Source organism: Crotalus tigris, unplaced genomic scaffold, assembly GCF_016545835.1.
Source record: "Crotalus tigris isolate CLP2741 ecotype Arizona unplaced genomic scaffold, ASM1654583v1 scf7180000024119.3904262, whole genome shotgun sequence".
Taxonomy (NCBI): domain Eukaryota; kingdom Metazoa; phylum Chordata; class Lepidosauria; order Squamata; family Viperidae; genus Crotalus; species Crotalus tigris.
In genome coordinates this window covers 118,723-137,036 of record NW_024100396.1, presented here as the reverse complement: position 1 = coordinate 137,036, position 18,314 = coordinate 118,723, and the positions used below count along the sequence as shown (strand labels likewise).

The 18,314-nt window shown below is 40.7% G+C and overlaps 2 protein-coding genes across 2 annotated transcripts; both read left to right on the top strand.

Annotated features, from left to right (window-relative positions):
• The first annotated feature begins 2,565 nt into the window (after positions 1-2,565).
• LOC120298705 (interferon-inducible GTPase 5-like) lies at positions 2,566-18,133 on the top strand. Its single transcript, XM_039322688.1, has 2 exons — positions 2,566-2,615; positions 16,607-18,133. The coding sequence occupies exon 2, from the start codon at positions 16,634-16,636 to the stop codon at positions 17,843-17,845; it is 1,212 nt and encodes a 403-aa protein (XP_039178622.1). The 5' UTR covers positions 2,566-2,615; positions 16,607-16,633; the 3' UTR covers positions 17,846-18,133.
• On the top strand, positions 10,117-13,925 carry LOC120298706 (interferon-inducible GTPase 5-like). The gene is made up of 2 exons (XM_039322689.1): positions 10,117-10,285; positions 12,207-13,925. The coding sequence occupies exon 2, from the start codon at positions 12,234-12,236 to the stop codon at positions 13,419-13,421; it is 1,188 nt and encodes a 395-aa protein (XP_039178623.1). The 5' UTR covers positions 10,117-10,285; positions 12,207-12,233; the 3' UTR covers positions 13,422-13,925.
• Positions 18,134-18,314: the final 181 nt, after the last annotated feature.

Below are 18,314 nucleotides of genomic sequence, written 5' to 3'. Positions count from 1 at the left end.
ATCCAAATGATCTATATGATCAGAAAACTTCTGAAACACAGACGCAAGATCTTCTCTCAATTTCCTAAATTTATTTTCAATAATTTCACTTATCACTTTTTCAATCCGTCGCACACTATCTTCCAAAGCGTCCTATAAGTCTTTAGGTAAAACTGCAGGTAAAGCTGAGAAAAGTGGTGGAAATTTAGACTCAACTTGCTGAGCTATCTGCATTACCGAAGAGGAGATTGAGGCTTTAGAAACAAAAGCTCCAGAATGCTTTGAAGCCATCTTAAAAAAAAGAAAAAAAAACCTCTTAAAATCTTATAAAACCTTTAACAAAAAGAGAGAGAGAAAAAAGGAGACAGAAGGAGGGGAAAAAAGACAAAAGCCCCCTGTGTATATAAAAAAAAAGAAAAAAAAAAGAAAATCGTTACATTGTTTCAAATTGAAGTTCCAGTCCTTTCACTCTTAAAAACAACATCTCAGTGCCATTTTTCACCCCTCTCAAATGAGAAAAGAGAGAAGATGAAATCTTTTCCAGAATTAAAGTCTCAAAATAATCACAGAGACACTTCCGGTGGATTTTGCGCGCGCGATGGCGGCTACTTTGTAGCCGTCTCTCCTGGGTAAGTGTAAGAACCGCTATGAACAGCAGACACCAGCTGTTCAGCGGTTCAAAATCCCCCTCCCGGGCATAGGGGGGGGGGTAGAGAGTGTCTGAATAGTGGTAGAGCCTCTTTTGCACCCCCCAAGTTTTTTTTGGGGGGGTGAAAGGAGTGCTCCCACGGAGTTCAGACTTGTCTCCGCTTCCCAGCTGTTTTTGTCCTCAGGGACAAAACGAGCCGTTGCAAACACCTCCGTGCTTAAAGAGAACTGGTGAGGTTTTTTTTATAAACGGACAGAGCTGAGTAGAGGATGTAGTTTTTGCTTTCTTTGATTTATTTGGATTTTAAGTTTTAAGACTTGCTTCTATTTTTATTCTCTCTTTTTATTTTATTATTATTTTTTTTTTCTCTGTTGAAAGGGAAAGTAAAATGGTGATCGGCAAATCTCTCGGTGTTTTTTTTTTTTTTTGAAGTTAGAATGCTGACCGGCAGGCTTTTTGGTGTTTCTTTTTCTTTCCTTTCCCTTTCCCTTTTTATTTTCTTATGATTGGAATGGTTGTTTTTGGTATCTCTAAGTATTTTTTTTTTTGGAACGGACTTTTTCTATTTAATTATTATTATTTTTTTTTTTCTTCTCCCTTCTTTTTATTGTAATGACTCTTTTTTGAAGGACTTTTTTCTGTTTAATTTTTTGCAATTTTTAAGAAGGAGTAAAGCTTTTTTTAATTCTTTTTCTCTTCCCTTTTTTTTTTCTTTTCCCTTTTTTCTTTTTATTATAATGACCTTCTTTGGAGGGAGTTATGATTTTTGAAGGAATTTTTATAATTTTTTAAGAAGGGCTAAAGGTTTTTCTTTAAGATGGCTCCAAAGCGTCCAGGGATTTCTACAGCTTCTAAATCAACAGTTTCACCCTCTTCTGGGGGTCAGCTAATAACTATGAAGGATTTGCAAAACATGATGGGAGATGTTATAATTCAAATTAGGGCAGAAATGAAAAAGATTTTAGAGGAAAATAATAAGATCTTGAGACAATATTTTGTTTTGGCTTTAGAAGGAGTTGCTTCTGTTCTTGAAAAGGTGAACTCCCATGTGGAAGAGGTAGCTGAAAAAGTGGACATAATGGAGGGGAAAATTGAAAGTATGGAAAAAGAAATGGAAAATGAGATTCTTCTGCTTCAATATGGACAAATGGAATATGCCTTAAGAATCAGAGGCCTGGAAGAGTCTTTGCAAGAAGATTTGAAAGAAATGGTTGCAAAGGACTTTGCAATGATTTTGAATAAAGAAAAAGAGGGAATACTTAGTGAAATTGAAAAATTATTTAGGGTTAACTCTGTGGTGGCAGCACAGAAGAATCTGCCAAGAGATGTGGTAATTTACTTTGGTAAAAGATCCTTACGCAATCAAATTGTGCAAGCCTATTATAAGAAGAGATTTCAAATTGCTTCACAAGATGTCATAATTTTTAAGGAGATCCCATCTAAAATTTTAAGAAGAAGAAAGGAGTTTGCTTTTCTAGTAAATGAACTTAAAAAGAGAAAAATTCTATTCAGATGGTATATTCCGACTGGAATGGTGGTGAACTACCTGGGGACATGTCATAGACTTAATACTGTTTCTCAAGCAAAAGATTTTTATACTTCGGTCCTGGGGGTATGTGCATCGCCATCTATTAGGTCTCAACAAGTCCAGATTGAGGAGCAGAAGACAACTTGTGTAGCACATAACTCCAAAGAAAAGCAGCAACAGAATAAGGTTAAGGAAGTTTCATATTCAGCGGTCTCTGAATCTCTGGGAGATGTTGGACCTACAAAGTCTTTGGAGCAATCTTCAAGGGTGGCTCTGGGAGAAGTTAGACCTACAAAGTTTTTGGAGCAATCTTCAAGGGTGGAATTGCTGCCTGAAATCGAAATTGGGAAATTTCAGCTTGAGGGGCACCAACAAGAGAGGAACGGGCAGAGGATAACTTGTACAACTTACAACTGTGAAGATCAACACCAGGAGGAATTCACTGAGGAAGTTTTACAGGTATCGGTCCCTGAGACTTGTGCAACATATAAATGTAAAGAAAAAGTAACATATAAATGTAAAGAGAAAGACCAACAGAAGACGGAGGTTGAGGAAGTTTCACAGGTACTGATTCCTGAGCTGGTGGGTCAATCAGGACTTACAAACTCTTTGGAGCGATCTTCAAGGGCAGAATTCCACGCATTTTTTTTCGATGCTTGCGGGCAAGAGAGACCGATATGGATTGTGCTTATAGTAGATGCAACTGGCTATTAGACAGAAGATTATGGATATTGAATGAAAATTTTAGATAAGAAGTTTGTGTTTATAGTGGGTGCAACTGGTTATTGGAAAATTATGGACATTGAATGAGAATTTTAGACAAGAAGTTTACTATTGAGATTGTGGGAGAAGTAAAACTTATATCGTTTTTGGAAAGTGAGGGGATTCTAATAAATTTGTGTTTTGAAGGGAGTATAATTTGTTTAAGTTCCAAGTAAAGCTTAAATTTGGTTTTTAAATATTATTATTAATATTTCTAAGAGAAAATAATTTGTTTAATTAAATGTCTAGATTTGTTTAGGAAAGAAAGTAATGCTTAAATCTGTGTTTTTGGAGGAAGTTTATATAGAATGATGATTGTATTTAGATTTGTTTAGGATTCAAAAGTGTTTCAATTTTTTAAATATTATTATTAATATTTTTAAGAGAAAATAATTTGTTTAACTAAATGTGTCTAAATTTGTTTAGGATTTTTAAGTTTTGTTTTTTTTTTTTGGATAGGTGAGAAGATTATGAAGATTGAAGGAAATATGTATTTACTTTAAGTTTTCTAAGAGTATTTAGTTTTGATGGTATAACAAAGGTTTATATATTTATTTTTTTGTATTAGGATAAAGAAAGAGGGAGAAATTAGATTTTATATTATAGGTATAGATATTCAAAGAAAGTAATGTTTAAATTTGCGTTTTTGGAGGGAGTTTATATAGAATGATGATTGTATTTAAATTTGTTTAGGTTTTAAAAGTGTTTTAAGTTTTTTTCTCAATTAAGCCTGTACTCAGCTCTGGGAAGTCCAGGGGAGGGTTTGGGAGGTTGGGTAGGAGTGGGGTGAGGTAGGGTTGGGGGGGGTATGGGAAGGGGATTTGTTTTTGTAAAATTTAAAAATTTTCAATAAAAAAAAAAAAAAGAAAAAAAAAAAAAAGAAAATAATCACAGATATAATGTCCCTGGTCAGCTCTGTCTGCTTTAAATTTTACTCACAAGTTCATTTTGAAAGCAGATGTGTAAGCAGCGTCTAGCTTTGCCCCCCCCCCCCAAATTAGAGCAAAGACATCCTGGAATGTGGAGAACGCCTCAGACTCCGTGGGAGCTCTCACCCTCCGACCACCAAAGAAAAAAAAAACTTTGGGGTCTCTCAGGGAGCCCTGCCACTATCCGAGGGAAACTCATCTCCTCCCCTTCGCCCAGGGAGAGAGATTCCAAGCCACAAGACGGCTGTTGCTCGCTGTCTCAGTTGGCTTTGACACATTCCAGGGCGGACGGCTGAAAACAGCCGCCATTGGCGCCGCCATCACAGGAAGTCCTCATTGTGAAGATACCTTGAAGGAGGCAGCTGAGCTCTCCACGAGAGTATTTCTGGTATCCATCACGCATGCACACATGTACGAATTCCCTCTCCTGCGAGAGACAATGGCCACTGAACTTCCTGATTACAAGAAGCACCTTTTAACCCTGGCTGTGCATGTTTTCTCAGAAAATAATTTGATGCAGAAAAAGATTTGCATGAATTCCTATATAAAGAAGTTAGCGATAGTATCTTGCCTTGGTGGAGCACTGCCTGTTGTGGGTCTCTCTATAATTTGTGATATTGGAATTCTGATAGATGCACTGATATGTTCCAGGCGGGTGTTTGCCTTAGACCAGGGGTCCCTCCATTTTCTGGCACTTCAGACAGGAAAAGGGTTTGAACAGCTGAGATCAGGGATCAAGAAAAGGCCATTAGTCAAAAGAGTCAATGCAAAGCTAGTATTTTTTTTCCTGATGAAGTCTGTTCTCCTGGTTATGCCATCGTTTGTGAAATATCTGGGGACATATCCTCATGTAACTGTGTCAGTTGTGGAATTGCCTCTTTCTTTTATACCTGTTATCAGGTCTGTGTTTGGTGGAATGAGTTCATTTGCCGTCATGTATTATTTTCTGAACAAATTTCTCAACAATGCGGTGGAGGATGCCCAGAATATTCGAGAAAAGCTTCTTAAGTGATCAAAGTCCCTGCAAAAGATCCAAGGAGACATCCAGCCCCCTTTGAAAGATAGCATTTCATCCATATGAGAAGAGGACGAAAAAAACAATAAGATATAGAGCTGAGGTGGCGCAGCAGTTAGGGTGAAATACTGCAGGCCACCTTAGCTGACTGTGTTCAGCAGGTCAGCGGTTCAAATCTCACTGGCTCAAGGTTGACTCAGCCTTCCATCCTTCCGGGGTAGGTAAAATGAGGACCCAGATTGTTGGGGGGCAATGTAAATATATATATACATTGCTTACTGATGTACACCACTTAGAGAGCGTTCACACTTAAAGCGGTATATAAGTCTCACAAATAAATAAATAAATGCGTCAATGCTTTATTACCACTTTCTATTTGCTTGCTGGTTATTCTCCGATTGAAGTATGTGCTTGATCAGCCAAGGGGCAAATAAGTCTCTTTGCTTGCAAATGTCTCCATGAAAAATTATAAACTAAGTAATAATAATAATAATAATAATAATAATAATAATAATAATAATAATAATAATAATAATAGTAAAGTTGGAAGGGACCTTGGAGGTCATCTAGTCCAACCCCCTGCTCGGGCAGGAAACCCTACACCATTTCGGACAAATGGCTGTCCAGTCTCTTCTTAAAAACTTCCAGTGTTGGAGCATTTACTGCTTCTGGAGGCAAGCTGTTCCACTGATTAATTGTTGTAACTGTCTAACTGTCTATGTTGTTTCATTTGCTTTTTTCCTGTTCCACGTGCAACAATTATCACTAATAAAAGACTTGGGATGATCCTCCTCAATTTTTCGGCTTCACTTTCCTCATTCATCTGATGGCCTGCAGTGTTCAGATGTCAATGAAAAGGCCTGGCCCATCCTCCCAAACTTTCAACTTCATCTTGACCTGGTCCCAAGACCAGCTAAGGCTGGGTAAATAAGGGATCAAACAAAGGGGATCCAGAAGCTCCTAGAATGATGTTGCCATTCTTTCCATAAGAAGGAATTGCCATCTTTTCTTTGGATTCTCTTAATATACTGGCACAGATTCCTTCACAGCTACTCTGGCGACTTACTGAAAAGGGAAAACAAGGTGACCAACATGAGATGAGGCCATTTAGAAGCTGAATCAAGGATAAAGGAGTCCCCACTTGTCTCTATCAATGTTTATACCAGTTACCATAATCCCAGGTTCACCTGCTCCGTGTATGGAAGTAGAAGTTGACGTCTCCTGCTCTGCTTCCAAGGGCAGTTTGAGAACTACTCCTGGTAGAAAAGCAAATATTTCTTAAGTAGTGTCACAGGGTTCCTTTTTCAATACCCCATTCAGTGGGCTTCCCAAATTCCAGAAGCCTCCCCCCCACCCCCAGCCTTGTTTCAGCCACCGAGCCACCAGCAGACTCAGTTGCCCCAATTTGATTCTACACCCTTCCTAGATCTACAGCTGCTGTTTTACTAACAGGCATGAACACCTCCAGGTCTGGACAAACATTTGAAATGATATAGGGTTGCCTGTCTGAGCAAGGGGTTGGACTAGGTGACCTCCAAGGTCCCTTCCAATTATTCTGTATTCTGTAAGTCTCCTTTTCCCTTTGCTTCCAGTTTCACACTTGGATTAAATAATCCACATCCCCTCAGAGCCTTCATGCACCCACAAAACCAGTACACCAACAGCCATGATCAAGACAATCAGCACACACACACACACACACACACACACACACACACACACACACACACAGAGACTGGCTGGGAAGCAAGGGAGTTGAAGTCAACCCTTCTGAAAAGCTGCCAAGCTTCAGAAGCCCTATTGTTTTGCAGTCTGTGCTATTTTTAGGAAGCAAAATTGAAGACAATCCAAAGCTACTTTCGTTTTTCTATAAAGCAGTTGATTTTTCCACTGGTCTATGTAAAAAAAAAAAAAGCAAGTATATCGTAAGTAGTGTCAAGGGTTCTTTTTTACAATATCCCATTCAGCGGGCTCCCCAATTTCCAGAGGGCCATGCCAGCAGCCCCCCCCCCCAGGTACCCAGTGCACAGCAGCAGCCAAAAAAGCCAAGGCAATCCTAGGCTGCATGAATAGAGGCAGTGGTGGGATTCAAATATGGGAACAACCGGTTCTCTGTGTGGATGCTACTTGCAGAAGTCTGTTCTGGCCCTGGGCAACAAAAAATTAGCTACCGGTTCTGCAGAACTGTTGCGAACCAGCTGAATCCCACCACTGAATAGAGGGATGGAAATCAAGATCACATGGAGTGATAGTACTGCTTTGCAAAGCCTTAGTAAGACCACACTTGGAAGATTGCATCCAGTTTTGGTCAACACAACGTAAAAAAGATGTTGAGGCACTGGAAAGAGGGCAGAGAAGAGCAACAAAGATGCTTAGGGGTCTGGAGGCTAAAACATATAAAGAACAGTTGCTGGAATTGGGTATGTCTAGTTTAATGAAGAAAAGGACGAGGGGGGACATGATAGCAGAGTTCTAATATCTGAGGGGTTACCACTAAGATGAGGGGGGGGGTCAAACTATCACAGAAGGCCAAAGAAGAAACAACGGATGGAAACTAATCAAGGAGAAAAGCAATCTGGAATTAAAGAGAAATTTCCTATCTGTGAGAACAATCAACCAGTAGAATGCCTTGCCTTCAGAAATTGTGACTCCCCATTGCTGGAGGCTTTAAGAAGACACTGGACGGCCACCTCTCTGAAACTGTATAGGCTCTCCTGCTCGAGCAGGGGGTTGGAGTAGAAGACCTCCAAAGTCCCTCCCAACTCTATTATTCTATGTTGTATGTTCTGCTCTGGCTACTGTATTAAAAGGGAAAACAGGTATGAGGTGAGGCCATTTTGATATCTGATATTTTCAATGATATTTTGGTTCCCATACGTCCCCACCCAGGCTACACGAGATGCCATAATACCAGGATCACACGGTCCGTATATGGAAGACAGAACTTGACTTCACCTATTCTGTGGAGGCTTCCAAGGGCACACATTGAAATCTTCATACCACAATACAAAATTGAATGAGCAGTACAAATGCATGTTGTAGTTAGTCCTAGAGAGAGAGAATGGATGAGAATAGAATCACTAAAGAAATATAAGAGGGAAAGGTGGATAGGTCACGAGGAAGAGAAGACTGATGCAGTTGTGGTTGGATGGGGTTGATTGGATGCTGAACAAAATGAGGTGAGAAGTCCTCAAAGAATTCATAGGCAACATATAAAGCAGTGCATAGATGTTGTGGAAGCAAGGATTATTTCAGGAGAATAAACAATAGCAATAATAATAGCACTTAGACGTATGTACTGCTCCATTGTGCTTTACAACCTGTTTACGGAATCAGCATATTGCCCCCAACAATTTGGGTCCTCCTTTTATGACCTCGGAAGGATGAAAGGCTGAATCAACCTTGAGCCAGTCAGGATCAAACCTATGGCAGTTGGCTTGCAGAGTTAGCCTGCAATGCTACATTCTAACCACTGCATTACCTTGGCTCTTACAAGGGCGATGGGAGGCACAACTAGATCATATTCTGGGCACCCAGCCCCTTCATCACCCACCCCGAGACGTTCCATAATGGGTCTACTGTTATGAATGTTAAGAGATCTTTCTGAAGACGAAGCAAAAATGTCGGGGGGGGGAAGGCAAAAATGTGCAGAGTGAAATGGTGTAGTGTCTTCTGCATGAGCAGGGGGTTGGACTAGAAGACCTCCAAGGTCCCTTCCAGCTCTATTCTGATTGATTGTTTGAATCTCTCTCTAGTACTCCTTGCAGCATCATCATCATCATCATCATCATCATCATCATCATCATCCTGGACTGGACTCAAGCAGAACTAAAAGCAATGGATAGGAAAACCAGAAAAACAATGACAATGAATCACGCCCTTCATCCACGCAGTGACATTTACAGACTTTATCTACCAAGGCAAATAGGTGGGCGTGGAATGCTCCAAGTACATCACATGGTTGAAGAAGAAAAAATGGCTTTGGAAGAATATCTGAAGAATAATGATGAAGATGCACTGAAATTAGTATATCTGGAAGGCTTACTGACTACTGGAGAGACCAAACTGGCCTACAAGAAAGACCAAATGAAGAACAGAATAGAGGCATGGGAAGACAAAGCACTACATGGCCAATACATTAAAAAAATAGCTGGAAAAGCAGATATTAACAAGACCTGGCAATGGCTAAGAGCAGGAAAATTGAAGAAAGAGACCGAGGGACTAATTCTGTCTGCAGAAGACCAAGCCTTAAGGACAAATGCATATAAAGTCAAAATTGAGAAGACAGCAACAGACAGTAAGTGCTGCCTATGCAAAGAAGCTGAAGAAACAGTGGACCACCTGGTAAGCTGTTGCAAGAAAATTGCACAGACTGACTACAAGCAGTGGCATGACAAAGTAGCAACAATGGTGCATTGGAAGATCTGCAAAAAATATCATTTGCCTGTAAGCAAAAACTGGTGGGATCATAAAATAGAGAAATTCATAGAAAATGATAAAATTAAACTGCTATGGGACTTCAGAATTCAAACAGACAAGCACCTGCAACATAACACCCCAGACTTAACAATTGTCGATAAGAAAGACAAAAAAGTCTGGATAGTGGACGTGGCAGTGCCTGGAGACAGCAGAATAGAAGAGAAAGAACTGGAGAAGATAACAAAAATACAAAGACCTACAAATAGAAATAGAAAGACTGTGGCAAAAGCAAGCAAGGGTAGTACCAATAGTAATAGGCTCCTTGGGTGCAATCCCAAAACAACTGGAGCACCATTTGAACACCATTGTCATTGACAAATTCACTATTAGTCAATTGCAAAAGGCGGCCGTACTAGGAACTGCTTCCATCCTGCCATGATATCTGTAACACCATCAAACATCCACATCTGCCTATCCCAGGTCCTGGGTAAGGACTCGATAGGTAGACAAAATGCCAATTCCAGTCTGAACATCTGGCTGACTGTGTGATGATTAATAATAATAATAATGTGCGATGATCCATTATTACTACTACTACTACTACTACTACTACTACTACTACTACTATTATTATTATTATTATTATTATTATTTCACCTATTCCGTGGTGGCAAAAGTCCACACACCTGGAATATTGCTTAGTTTATACTATTTCTTTCACAGTGTCTGTCACTGTACTTGCAAAGAACGAAACTGAGGCCAGTCCAAAGATACTTTCTTTTTCCTGTAAATCAGCTGCTTTTAATGCTGAGGAAACTCAGATTTGGATAGGCAGGCAAAATGGGAGGAACATTTTTATTATTTGAAGAAACAAAAAAACAGGAAATTAGGGGGTTTATAAGAGAGATGCAGTCCGTCTGATCGGAGGAGTCTGGCTCTTTTTGAAAGAGATCAACCCCAGCCTGCCGAGAGACCTTTGAGAATTATTCCTTTTATAAAAGCAAGTAAGTAATTTGTCTAACTTTTCCCCTCTATAGGGTTAGCTATTGTGGATTCTCTACTCCTTGCTTTCAAATTCTCTGTTCTCTTTTCAGTTTCTGCTGATCTTCCTATAAAGCAGCCTTCAATAGCATTTCCTTTCTCCTAAAGATTGTGTGCATTAGGAATCTGTGAATGGCTGAAAACCCTTCAGCGTTAAGGAAATCCATGCACCCATCATCCCTCGTTTCTGGACCCCAAATTTTTGTGGGTGGCTTTGGGGAATCAGCCAAAGAAGCAACAACAAGTGTCTCTTCCCTGCATTGGGTGGTGCCTTCTTTGGGTCTACACTGGATTGTTGGGCTGGACTTTTGATATACTTAATAACTGGGTTTGCTTAGGTTTGCAAGTCTGATAGTACTTCAGAGAGGATTCTTCCTTAACTGTCTTGGGTTCAAAAGGGAGGGAGGGAGGGATTGAAATGACCATCAGGCTTCCAAGATTTGGTAACTAGAGGTTTGTAAACAGAGAGATATGAAATTCTTCACCTTCGTTTTCTTTCCCATGGCTGAAACGGCTTCAGGCAAATGGCTGACAACCCTTCAGGCTTTAGGAAATGCATGCACCCTTCGCCCCTTGTTTCTGGACCCCAAACTTTTTTGTAGGTGGCTCTGGGGAAGCAGCAGACTTTTCTCCCCTGCATTTAAAGATGGGTTTACACTGGTCTTTTGGGTGCAGTTAATAACTAGCTTGCATTACATTTGTGCCAGTGACTTTATGGAGAAGCAAGGAAGAGAATAGAATTTGTATCAAAGAAAGAAGAAACGGCCAGAGGTTTAGAGTGATCTGAAGAGGAAGGGTTCTGAGTAAGGAGAACATCTGGAAAGCTTCTTGCTCCCCTGGCTGGTTTTCACTCCACCTCACCTCTTTGGACGTTGATCCAGGCAGAATTGTGGTTGCAATTATGAAAGGCTTCATTTTTGAGCCCAGTTTTTTTTTTTTTTTTGAGGGTGGCTTTGGGGAATCAGTCAGAGAAGCATCAGACTTTTCTCCCCTGTGTTAGTTGATATCTTCTTTAGATTTAACACTGGATTTTAGGCTGGACTTTAGTGCCTGGTTTTTCATCCACCCTTCTTTGGACGTTCATCCAGGCATATTGGTGTAATTATCAAAGGCACCAGTAATAGTAATAGTATACAACTACAACTTGTCCTTGACATACAATAGAAAAAACAGACAGATGAGAAGCAACTTAGCCAGCAGTAATAAGGTAAATGGAGCAAGAGGCACAGAAGAGACCCTCTCTATTTTTTTGGTTAAAAAAAAATAGGGATTGAAAAGTGAAGTACTTCTAAGTTTGTAAGATGGATTTCAGCTTTAGCAATAGCAATAACATTTAGGCTTACATATCACCATAGTGCTTTATAGCAATCTCTTGGAGGTTTGCAATGTAGAAGCATTATTTGCATATTGACCCCAACAATTTGGGTCCCCATCTTACCAACCTTGGAAGGATGGAAAGCTGAGTCAACCTCAAACCGGTCAGGATCGAACTGCTGGCAGTGGGAATGCAGAGTTAGCAGCAACGCTGCATTCTAATCACCAGGGCTTTGGAAAGATTTAAGACCTTTAGGATTTCGACCAGATAGGAAACATGATCAGATGGCTTATGCTACTTTATTGTAAGGTTACATTAACAGAATTTTGCAAGTCTGAAAGTACTTCAGTTCCCTTCAGAGAGAAAGGGAAGATTAGAAAGAAGCTTAAACAGATTCCTCCTTAACTGTCTTGGGATCAAGAGGGAGGGAGGGAGGGGTTGATTTGTTTGATGATCCATTGGTTGGTTTTCTTGGCTGTCCACAATATTCTTGGTGATCTTCTTCAACTTCAACCCAAATTCCAAGTGCCAGACATAGCTGGTTTCCCAATGTTTCTTTTCCCTTCCAGATAATCTGCACAGAACAAAGAGCAACAATGGGCAATCTAGTTGTAAAGGATTATCTAAGGAGAGAATTTGAAGACTTAAGGAGCGATTTGAATCAGGGCAGTGTCCCCAAAGTGACAGCTGAATACCAACAATGTTTAAATGAAATGCAAAATCTGCCCCTTGATATTGCAGTTACTGGAGATGCGGGTGTTGGTAAATCCTCCTTTATCAATGCCTTCCGAGGAGTAATGGATGACGATAATGACGCAGCCGAGGTTGCAGCAGTAGAAGGAACCAAAATGCCAAAGCCGTATCCTTATCCTTCTTTTCCCAATATTAAGTTATGGGACCTTCCAGGGATCGGAACACCTAAATTTCGGGCAGCGGAATATATGAAGAAGGTCCAGTTTGAAAGATATGATGTCTTCCTTATCATTATCTCCAATCGCTTCACTGAAAATGATGCTTTGCTGGCAAAGGAAATACAAAAAATGAGGAAGAAATTTTATTACGTGCGCGCCCATATCGATGAGAGTATTAAAAATGAAAGCAGGAAAAGAGATTTCAATGAGATGGAAACCCTGTCAGCCATCAGGAAACACTGTGAAGGTGTTTTGAAAGAGGCAGCTGAGCTTTCTGAAAGAGTATTTCTGATATCCAACCATCATGCACACATGTATGATTTCCCTCTCCTACAAGAGACAATGACCGCTGAACTTCCTGACCACAAGAAACAAATTTTAACACTGGCTGTGCATATTTTCTCTGAAAATGAATTGATGAAGAAAAAAGAGCTAATGAAAGCCTATATAAAGAAGGTAGCATGGGTATCTTGTGCTTGTGGAGCGGTGCCTCTCCCGGGTCTCTCTATAGCTTGTGATGTTGGAATTTTTATAGATGTCCTGAGACGTTTCTGTCAGGTGTTTGGCTTAGACGACCGGTCCCTCCGTTTTCTGGCACTTCAGACGGGAAAAGAATTTGAAGAGTTGAGGTCGGCTATCAAGAAAACCCCGTTAGCCAATACAATAAACGCAGAGCTGGTATTTTCTCTCTTGATGAAGTCATCTGTTTGGGTAACTGTGTCAGTGGTAGAAGTGGCTCTTGAAGTTATACCTGTTCTTGGTTCTCTGTTTGGTGGAGCGAGTTCATACCTTGTCACCTGTCATTTCCTGAACAGCTTTCTTGATGATGCTGTGGAAGACGCCCAAAATGTTCGGGCAAAACTTCTTGAGTGATCAGAGTCCCAGGGAAAGTCTCAAGACAACCCCAAACCCCATTTGAAGGGGACCGTCAAGCAATTCATCAAAATGAAAGCAGGGAGAGGAAAATAATAATATGCTTCAAAGCCTTATTGGAACTATCTATCTGCTTGCTCCTTTTAGTAATTCTGTGATTGAAGTACGTGCTTTTTCACCCTAGGAGGAAGTGAGTAACTCTGTCTGCAGATATTTCCATGGGAAGTTAGAAATTAAATAATTATCCATATTGGTTTTTGAGGAATGCTTTTCTTTTCTTCTTTTCTCTCTTTGGCTTTTTTCTGTTATATTTTAGCAAAGTGGAGATTATTGTATGAAATTACAAAATTCATGATCCTTTATTTTTAAATACGAGGAAAACAACTCAACAGAGACTGTGTGGGATATGTCATTAATGTTATACTTACCATTAATAGCATAAGTACAATAATTGTTTTTGGAAATATATCTCTTCCTTAAATAAAAAGCATTTTAAAGAAAGATTCCTATTTTGTTATCCAACTATGTATCATTATCACTGCTGCCAGGAAACAGCCAAGTTCAGAATATCAAGGACCCATCATAATGCATTCAGTTCTACATACAGGTCATCTTCAGGGAGTTTTTGACTTATGACCATAACTGAGCCAGAATCTCTGCAGTTGTGAACTTAGTCACACACCTGTTAAGTGAATCTGGCTTCCCCATTGACTTTGCTTGTCAGAAGGTCACAAAAGGGGATCATGTGACCCTGGGACGCTGCAACCGTCATAAATATGAGTCACCGAGCATCTGAATTTGGATCATGTGATCACGGGGAGGTTGCAATGGTCATAAGTGTGAAAAATGATCACATGTCACTGCCACTGTCAGTTTGAATGGTCACTAAATGAAGTGTTGTAAGTTAAGGGCCTGTATTTTGGGTGACACACTTATTTTGTTTAAACCGTGCTCCCTCTGTTCAAATGTGTGGAAATATTTGGACTTTTCTCCTCTGCTGGTTTTCCCTGCCTTTTACATAAGTTGGATTGCAAGAAGCCATAGAGGAATTTTCGATTCCTGATATACACACACAAATTGCCATTCTTTTTATACAGCCAATGGATTGGGATGCTTGATAGTAGCATTGGAATTGTGGTCATCCTGGAAGGGTTGGTTCCCTCTCCCAGTCAGTTTCCCCAGCCTTACTTTCCTGTCTTCATCAGAGCCTGTTTCCACTGAAAAAGGAATCACTTCTATCCTTTTCTTTACTCCATTGGCCTGCAGACCACTTTTCTCAAGGACCCATATTGTCTGTCCGATGTCTCAACTTCATGCAGATTCTTAAAATAGGGGACGACTAGATAGCCATTTCTCAAAGAGGCTGTAAGGGGAGCCACAGATTGAACAGGGGAGGGGAGGGGAGGGAAATATTATTGAAGCAGGAGAGAAAAGGAGCTTCAATTGATTCCACTTTAACTGTCCTGGGTGCAAGAGGAGAGAGGGAGGGAAGTTCCCAGGAGGCTTTCAAGATTCAGCAACTAGATCAAGTAGAGTTCTCAGCATTGTAGTGAAATCTGTTTTTTGGCCTGGCTAACTGAGCATGCCCAGCCCCAAATTGACCCGGTTCAGTGAAGGATGGGGCAAACAGATGGGTGAGAGTACAGCCTGGCACCCTCCAGCTTGCCTGAGAACTCAGTGCAGGTGGAGGGGAATCCCCCAACCAAGCAGAAGGTGGATTTGCAAGCATCTGGGTACTCAGAAATGGGGGTGGGCAGCATTGTCCTCCCTCCTGGCTTGCCAACGCTCCTGTCCAAATACAGCAGAGGCAAGTGGCAGGTTCATCAACAGTTACATCTCATCCAGGCTGGCTAATACTGTATATTTCTGCTCCAGATGTCTTAGCTAATCCTTTGGAAACCTATGGGAGATGGAGGTAGCTGAGCATGCCTCAGGCTAATGTTCCCTAACTTCTTTTGTTGCAGAACACAATTTGGATACATCTATGCCATGGCAAGCAGGCATCCCGCTTTCTCTGATTCAAAGGGAGGGTGGGGAGTAACAGCACATTGAGACTTGCAAAATGCTGTTATTACTGAATAACCAGTCGCAATGAAAATAATTCTGGCCTTTCTGTGGAGTTGAGTCCCTGGTCTGGTTTGCCTAGCGAGCCTCAAGGACATCCGGAGAGTAGATGCAGCAAGGCTACGCCACCCCGGAAGGACAAGAAGGTTTTTATTGATTTGAGTCCTGCCCCTGAGGGTGAAGGTCTGTCTGTCTGTCTGGGAAATCCATTCTGGGTCTGGACAACAAAAAATTAGCTACCAATTCTACCAAACTGATGCGAACTGGCTGAATCCCACCTATCTATCTATCTATCTATCTATCTATCTATCTATCTACCTACCTACCTACCTACCTACCTACCTACCTACCTACCTACCTACCTTTCTTTCTTTCTTTCTTTCTTTCTTTCTTTCTTTCTTTCTTTCTTTCTTTCTTTCTTTCTATCTATCTACTTTTCAAGCTGCTCATTCCTTTGCAAATGGAGGAATGGGGCTTTGGGTGGTGTAAAGGTTCAATATCAAACCATAAAAACAACATATAAAATTTAAAAGGCAAGGATGAATTAAAATCAGTGTTCAAGTTATTTAAAAGGTGGTTGGTAGGCTTTAAGGTCATCACCAACCAACCCAACAGCTACATGCTCCTCTGTGTGGCCCAAGGTTGTTTTTACATCTTTCCAGAGAGCCATGAGATTGGGGTTTTCCACAAGGTGGGGGCAGTGCCTGAGAAAACTCTTTTCCTGGACCCCACCAATCAGAATTCTTTAGCTGACATGTCGACAACATGCCTTATTGGGTGGGATGGGCTGATGGAATGAGAAGAAGATGGTTCCATAGTTAACGTAGCCCCATCATGTAAGATAATAACTGACCCCATGAATTTGACCTGGAACCACACTGAAAAGATTGCCATTTTGCCCTATCCAGACTGGCAACCCTCAATCTAAAGCCAGTGATCTGCAGAAGGGGCACAAATACACTGCTCTATGATATGTTTAAGTTAATTACATGCTGATCAAAATGACCTCAGAAGGTGAAGTGGTCTCTTACTAAGGACTATGGTGGTTTTCGTAGGCATAGGGATTGTGAAGGGAGACATGACACAACTGAGAAAATCACAATCTCTCTCTTCATTTCCAGATAACCTGCGCAGAACAAAAAGCAACTATGGGCAATATATTTCTAAAAGATGATGTAAGGAGAGAATTTGATGATTTAAAGAGTCATTTGAATCAAGGCAATATCCCTGAAGCGGCAGCTGAATACAGAGCATATTTGAATAAAATGCAAAACCTGCCACTTAATATTGCAGTTGTTGGAAGGGCGGGTGCTGGTAAATCCTCCTTCATTAATGCCTTCCTGGGCATAAATGATGATGAGGAGGAAGCAGCCGAGGTTGGTACAGTAGAGGAAAAAACGGTGCCAAAGGCACATCCCCACCCTTCTCTTCCCAATACAACGATATGGGAGCTACCAGAGATCAGAATGCATAATTCTAAGGCAGCTGATTATCTCAAGAAGGTCCAGTTTGAAAGATATGATGTCTTTGTTTTGATTGCCACTGACTGCTTTACTGAAAACGATGCTTTCCTGGCCAAGGAAATACAAAGAAGGAGAAAGAAGTTTTACTTTGTGCGTAGCAAAATCGATATCAGTATGGAAGGTGAAAGGAGGAAAAGGAATTTCAACATGGAGCAAACCCTGGAGACCATCAGGAATTATTGTGAAGATACCTTGAAGGAGGCAGCTGAGCTCTCCACGAGAGTATTTCTGGTATCCAACACACATGCACACATGTACGAATTCCCTCTCCTGCGAGAGACAATGGCCACCGAACTTCCTGATTACAAGAAGCACCTTTTAACCCTGGCTGTGCATGTTTTCTCAGAAAATAATTTGATGAAGAAAAAGATTTGCATGAATTCCTATATAAAGAAGTTAGCGATAGTATCTTGCCTTGGTGGAGCACTGCCTGTTGTGGGTCTCTCTATAATTTGTGATATTGGAATTCTGATAGATGCACTGATATGTTTCAGGCGGGTGTTTGCCTTAGACCAGGGGTCCCTCCGTTTTCTGGCACTTCAGACAGGAAAAGGGTTTGAACAGCTGAGATCAGGGATCAAGAAAAAGCCATTAGTCAAAAGAGTTAATGCACAGCTAGCATTTTTTCTCCTGATGAAGTCTGCTCTCCTGGTTATGCCATCGTTTGTGAAATATCTGGGGACATGTCTTCGTGTAACTGTGTCAGTTGTAGAATTGCCTCTTTCTTTTATACCTGTTATCAGGTCTGTGTTTGGTGGAATGAGTTCATTTGCCGTCATGTATTATTTTCTGAACAAATTTCTCAACAATGCGGTGGAGGATGCCCAGAATATTTGAGAAAAGCTTCTTAAGTGATCAAAGTCCCTGCAAAAGATCCAAGGAGCCATCCAGCCGCCTTTGAAAGAGAGCATTTCATCCAAATTAGGAGGAAAAAATATTAATATGCTTCAATGCTTTATTACAACTTTCTATTTGCTTGCTGGTTATTCTCCGATTGAAGTATGCGCTTGATCAGCCAAGGGGCAAATAAGTCTCTTTGCTTGCAAATGTCTCCATGAGAAATTATAAACTAAGTATTTATCTATGGTGTTTCATTTGCTTTTTTCCTGTTCCAGGTGTAACAATGATCACTAATAAAAGAGTTGGGATGATCCTCCTCAATTTTTCCGGCTTCACTTTCCTCATTCATCTGATGGCCTGCAGATGTCAATGAAAAGGCCTGGCCCAGCCTCCCAAACTTTCAACTTCATCTTGACCTGGTCCCAGGACCAGCTAAGGCTGGGTAAATAAGGGATCAAACAAAGGG

Coding starts and splice junctions, on each gene's coding strand:
- LOC120298705 (XM_039322688.1), top strand. CDS start 16,634: ATGGGCAATATATTTCTAAAAGATGATGTAAGGAGAGAATTTGATGAT.
- LOC120298706 (XM_039322689.1), top strand. CDS start 12,234: ATGGGCAATCTAGTTGTAAAGGATTATCTAAGGAGAGAATTTGAAGAC.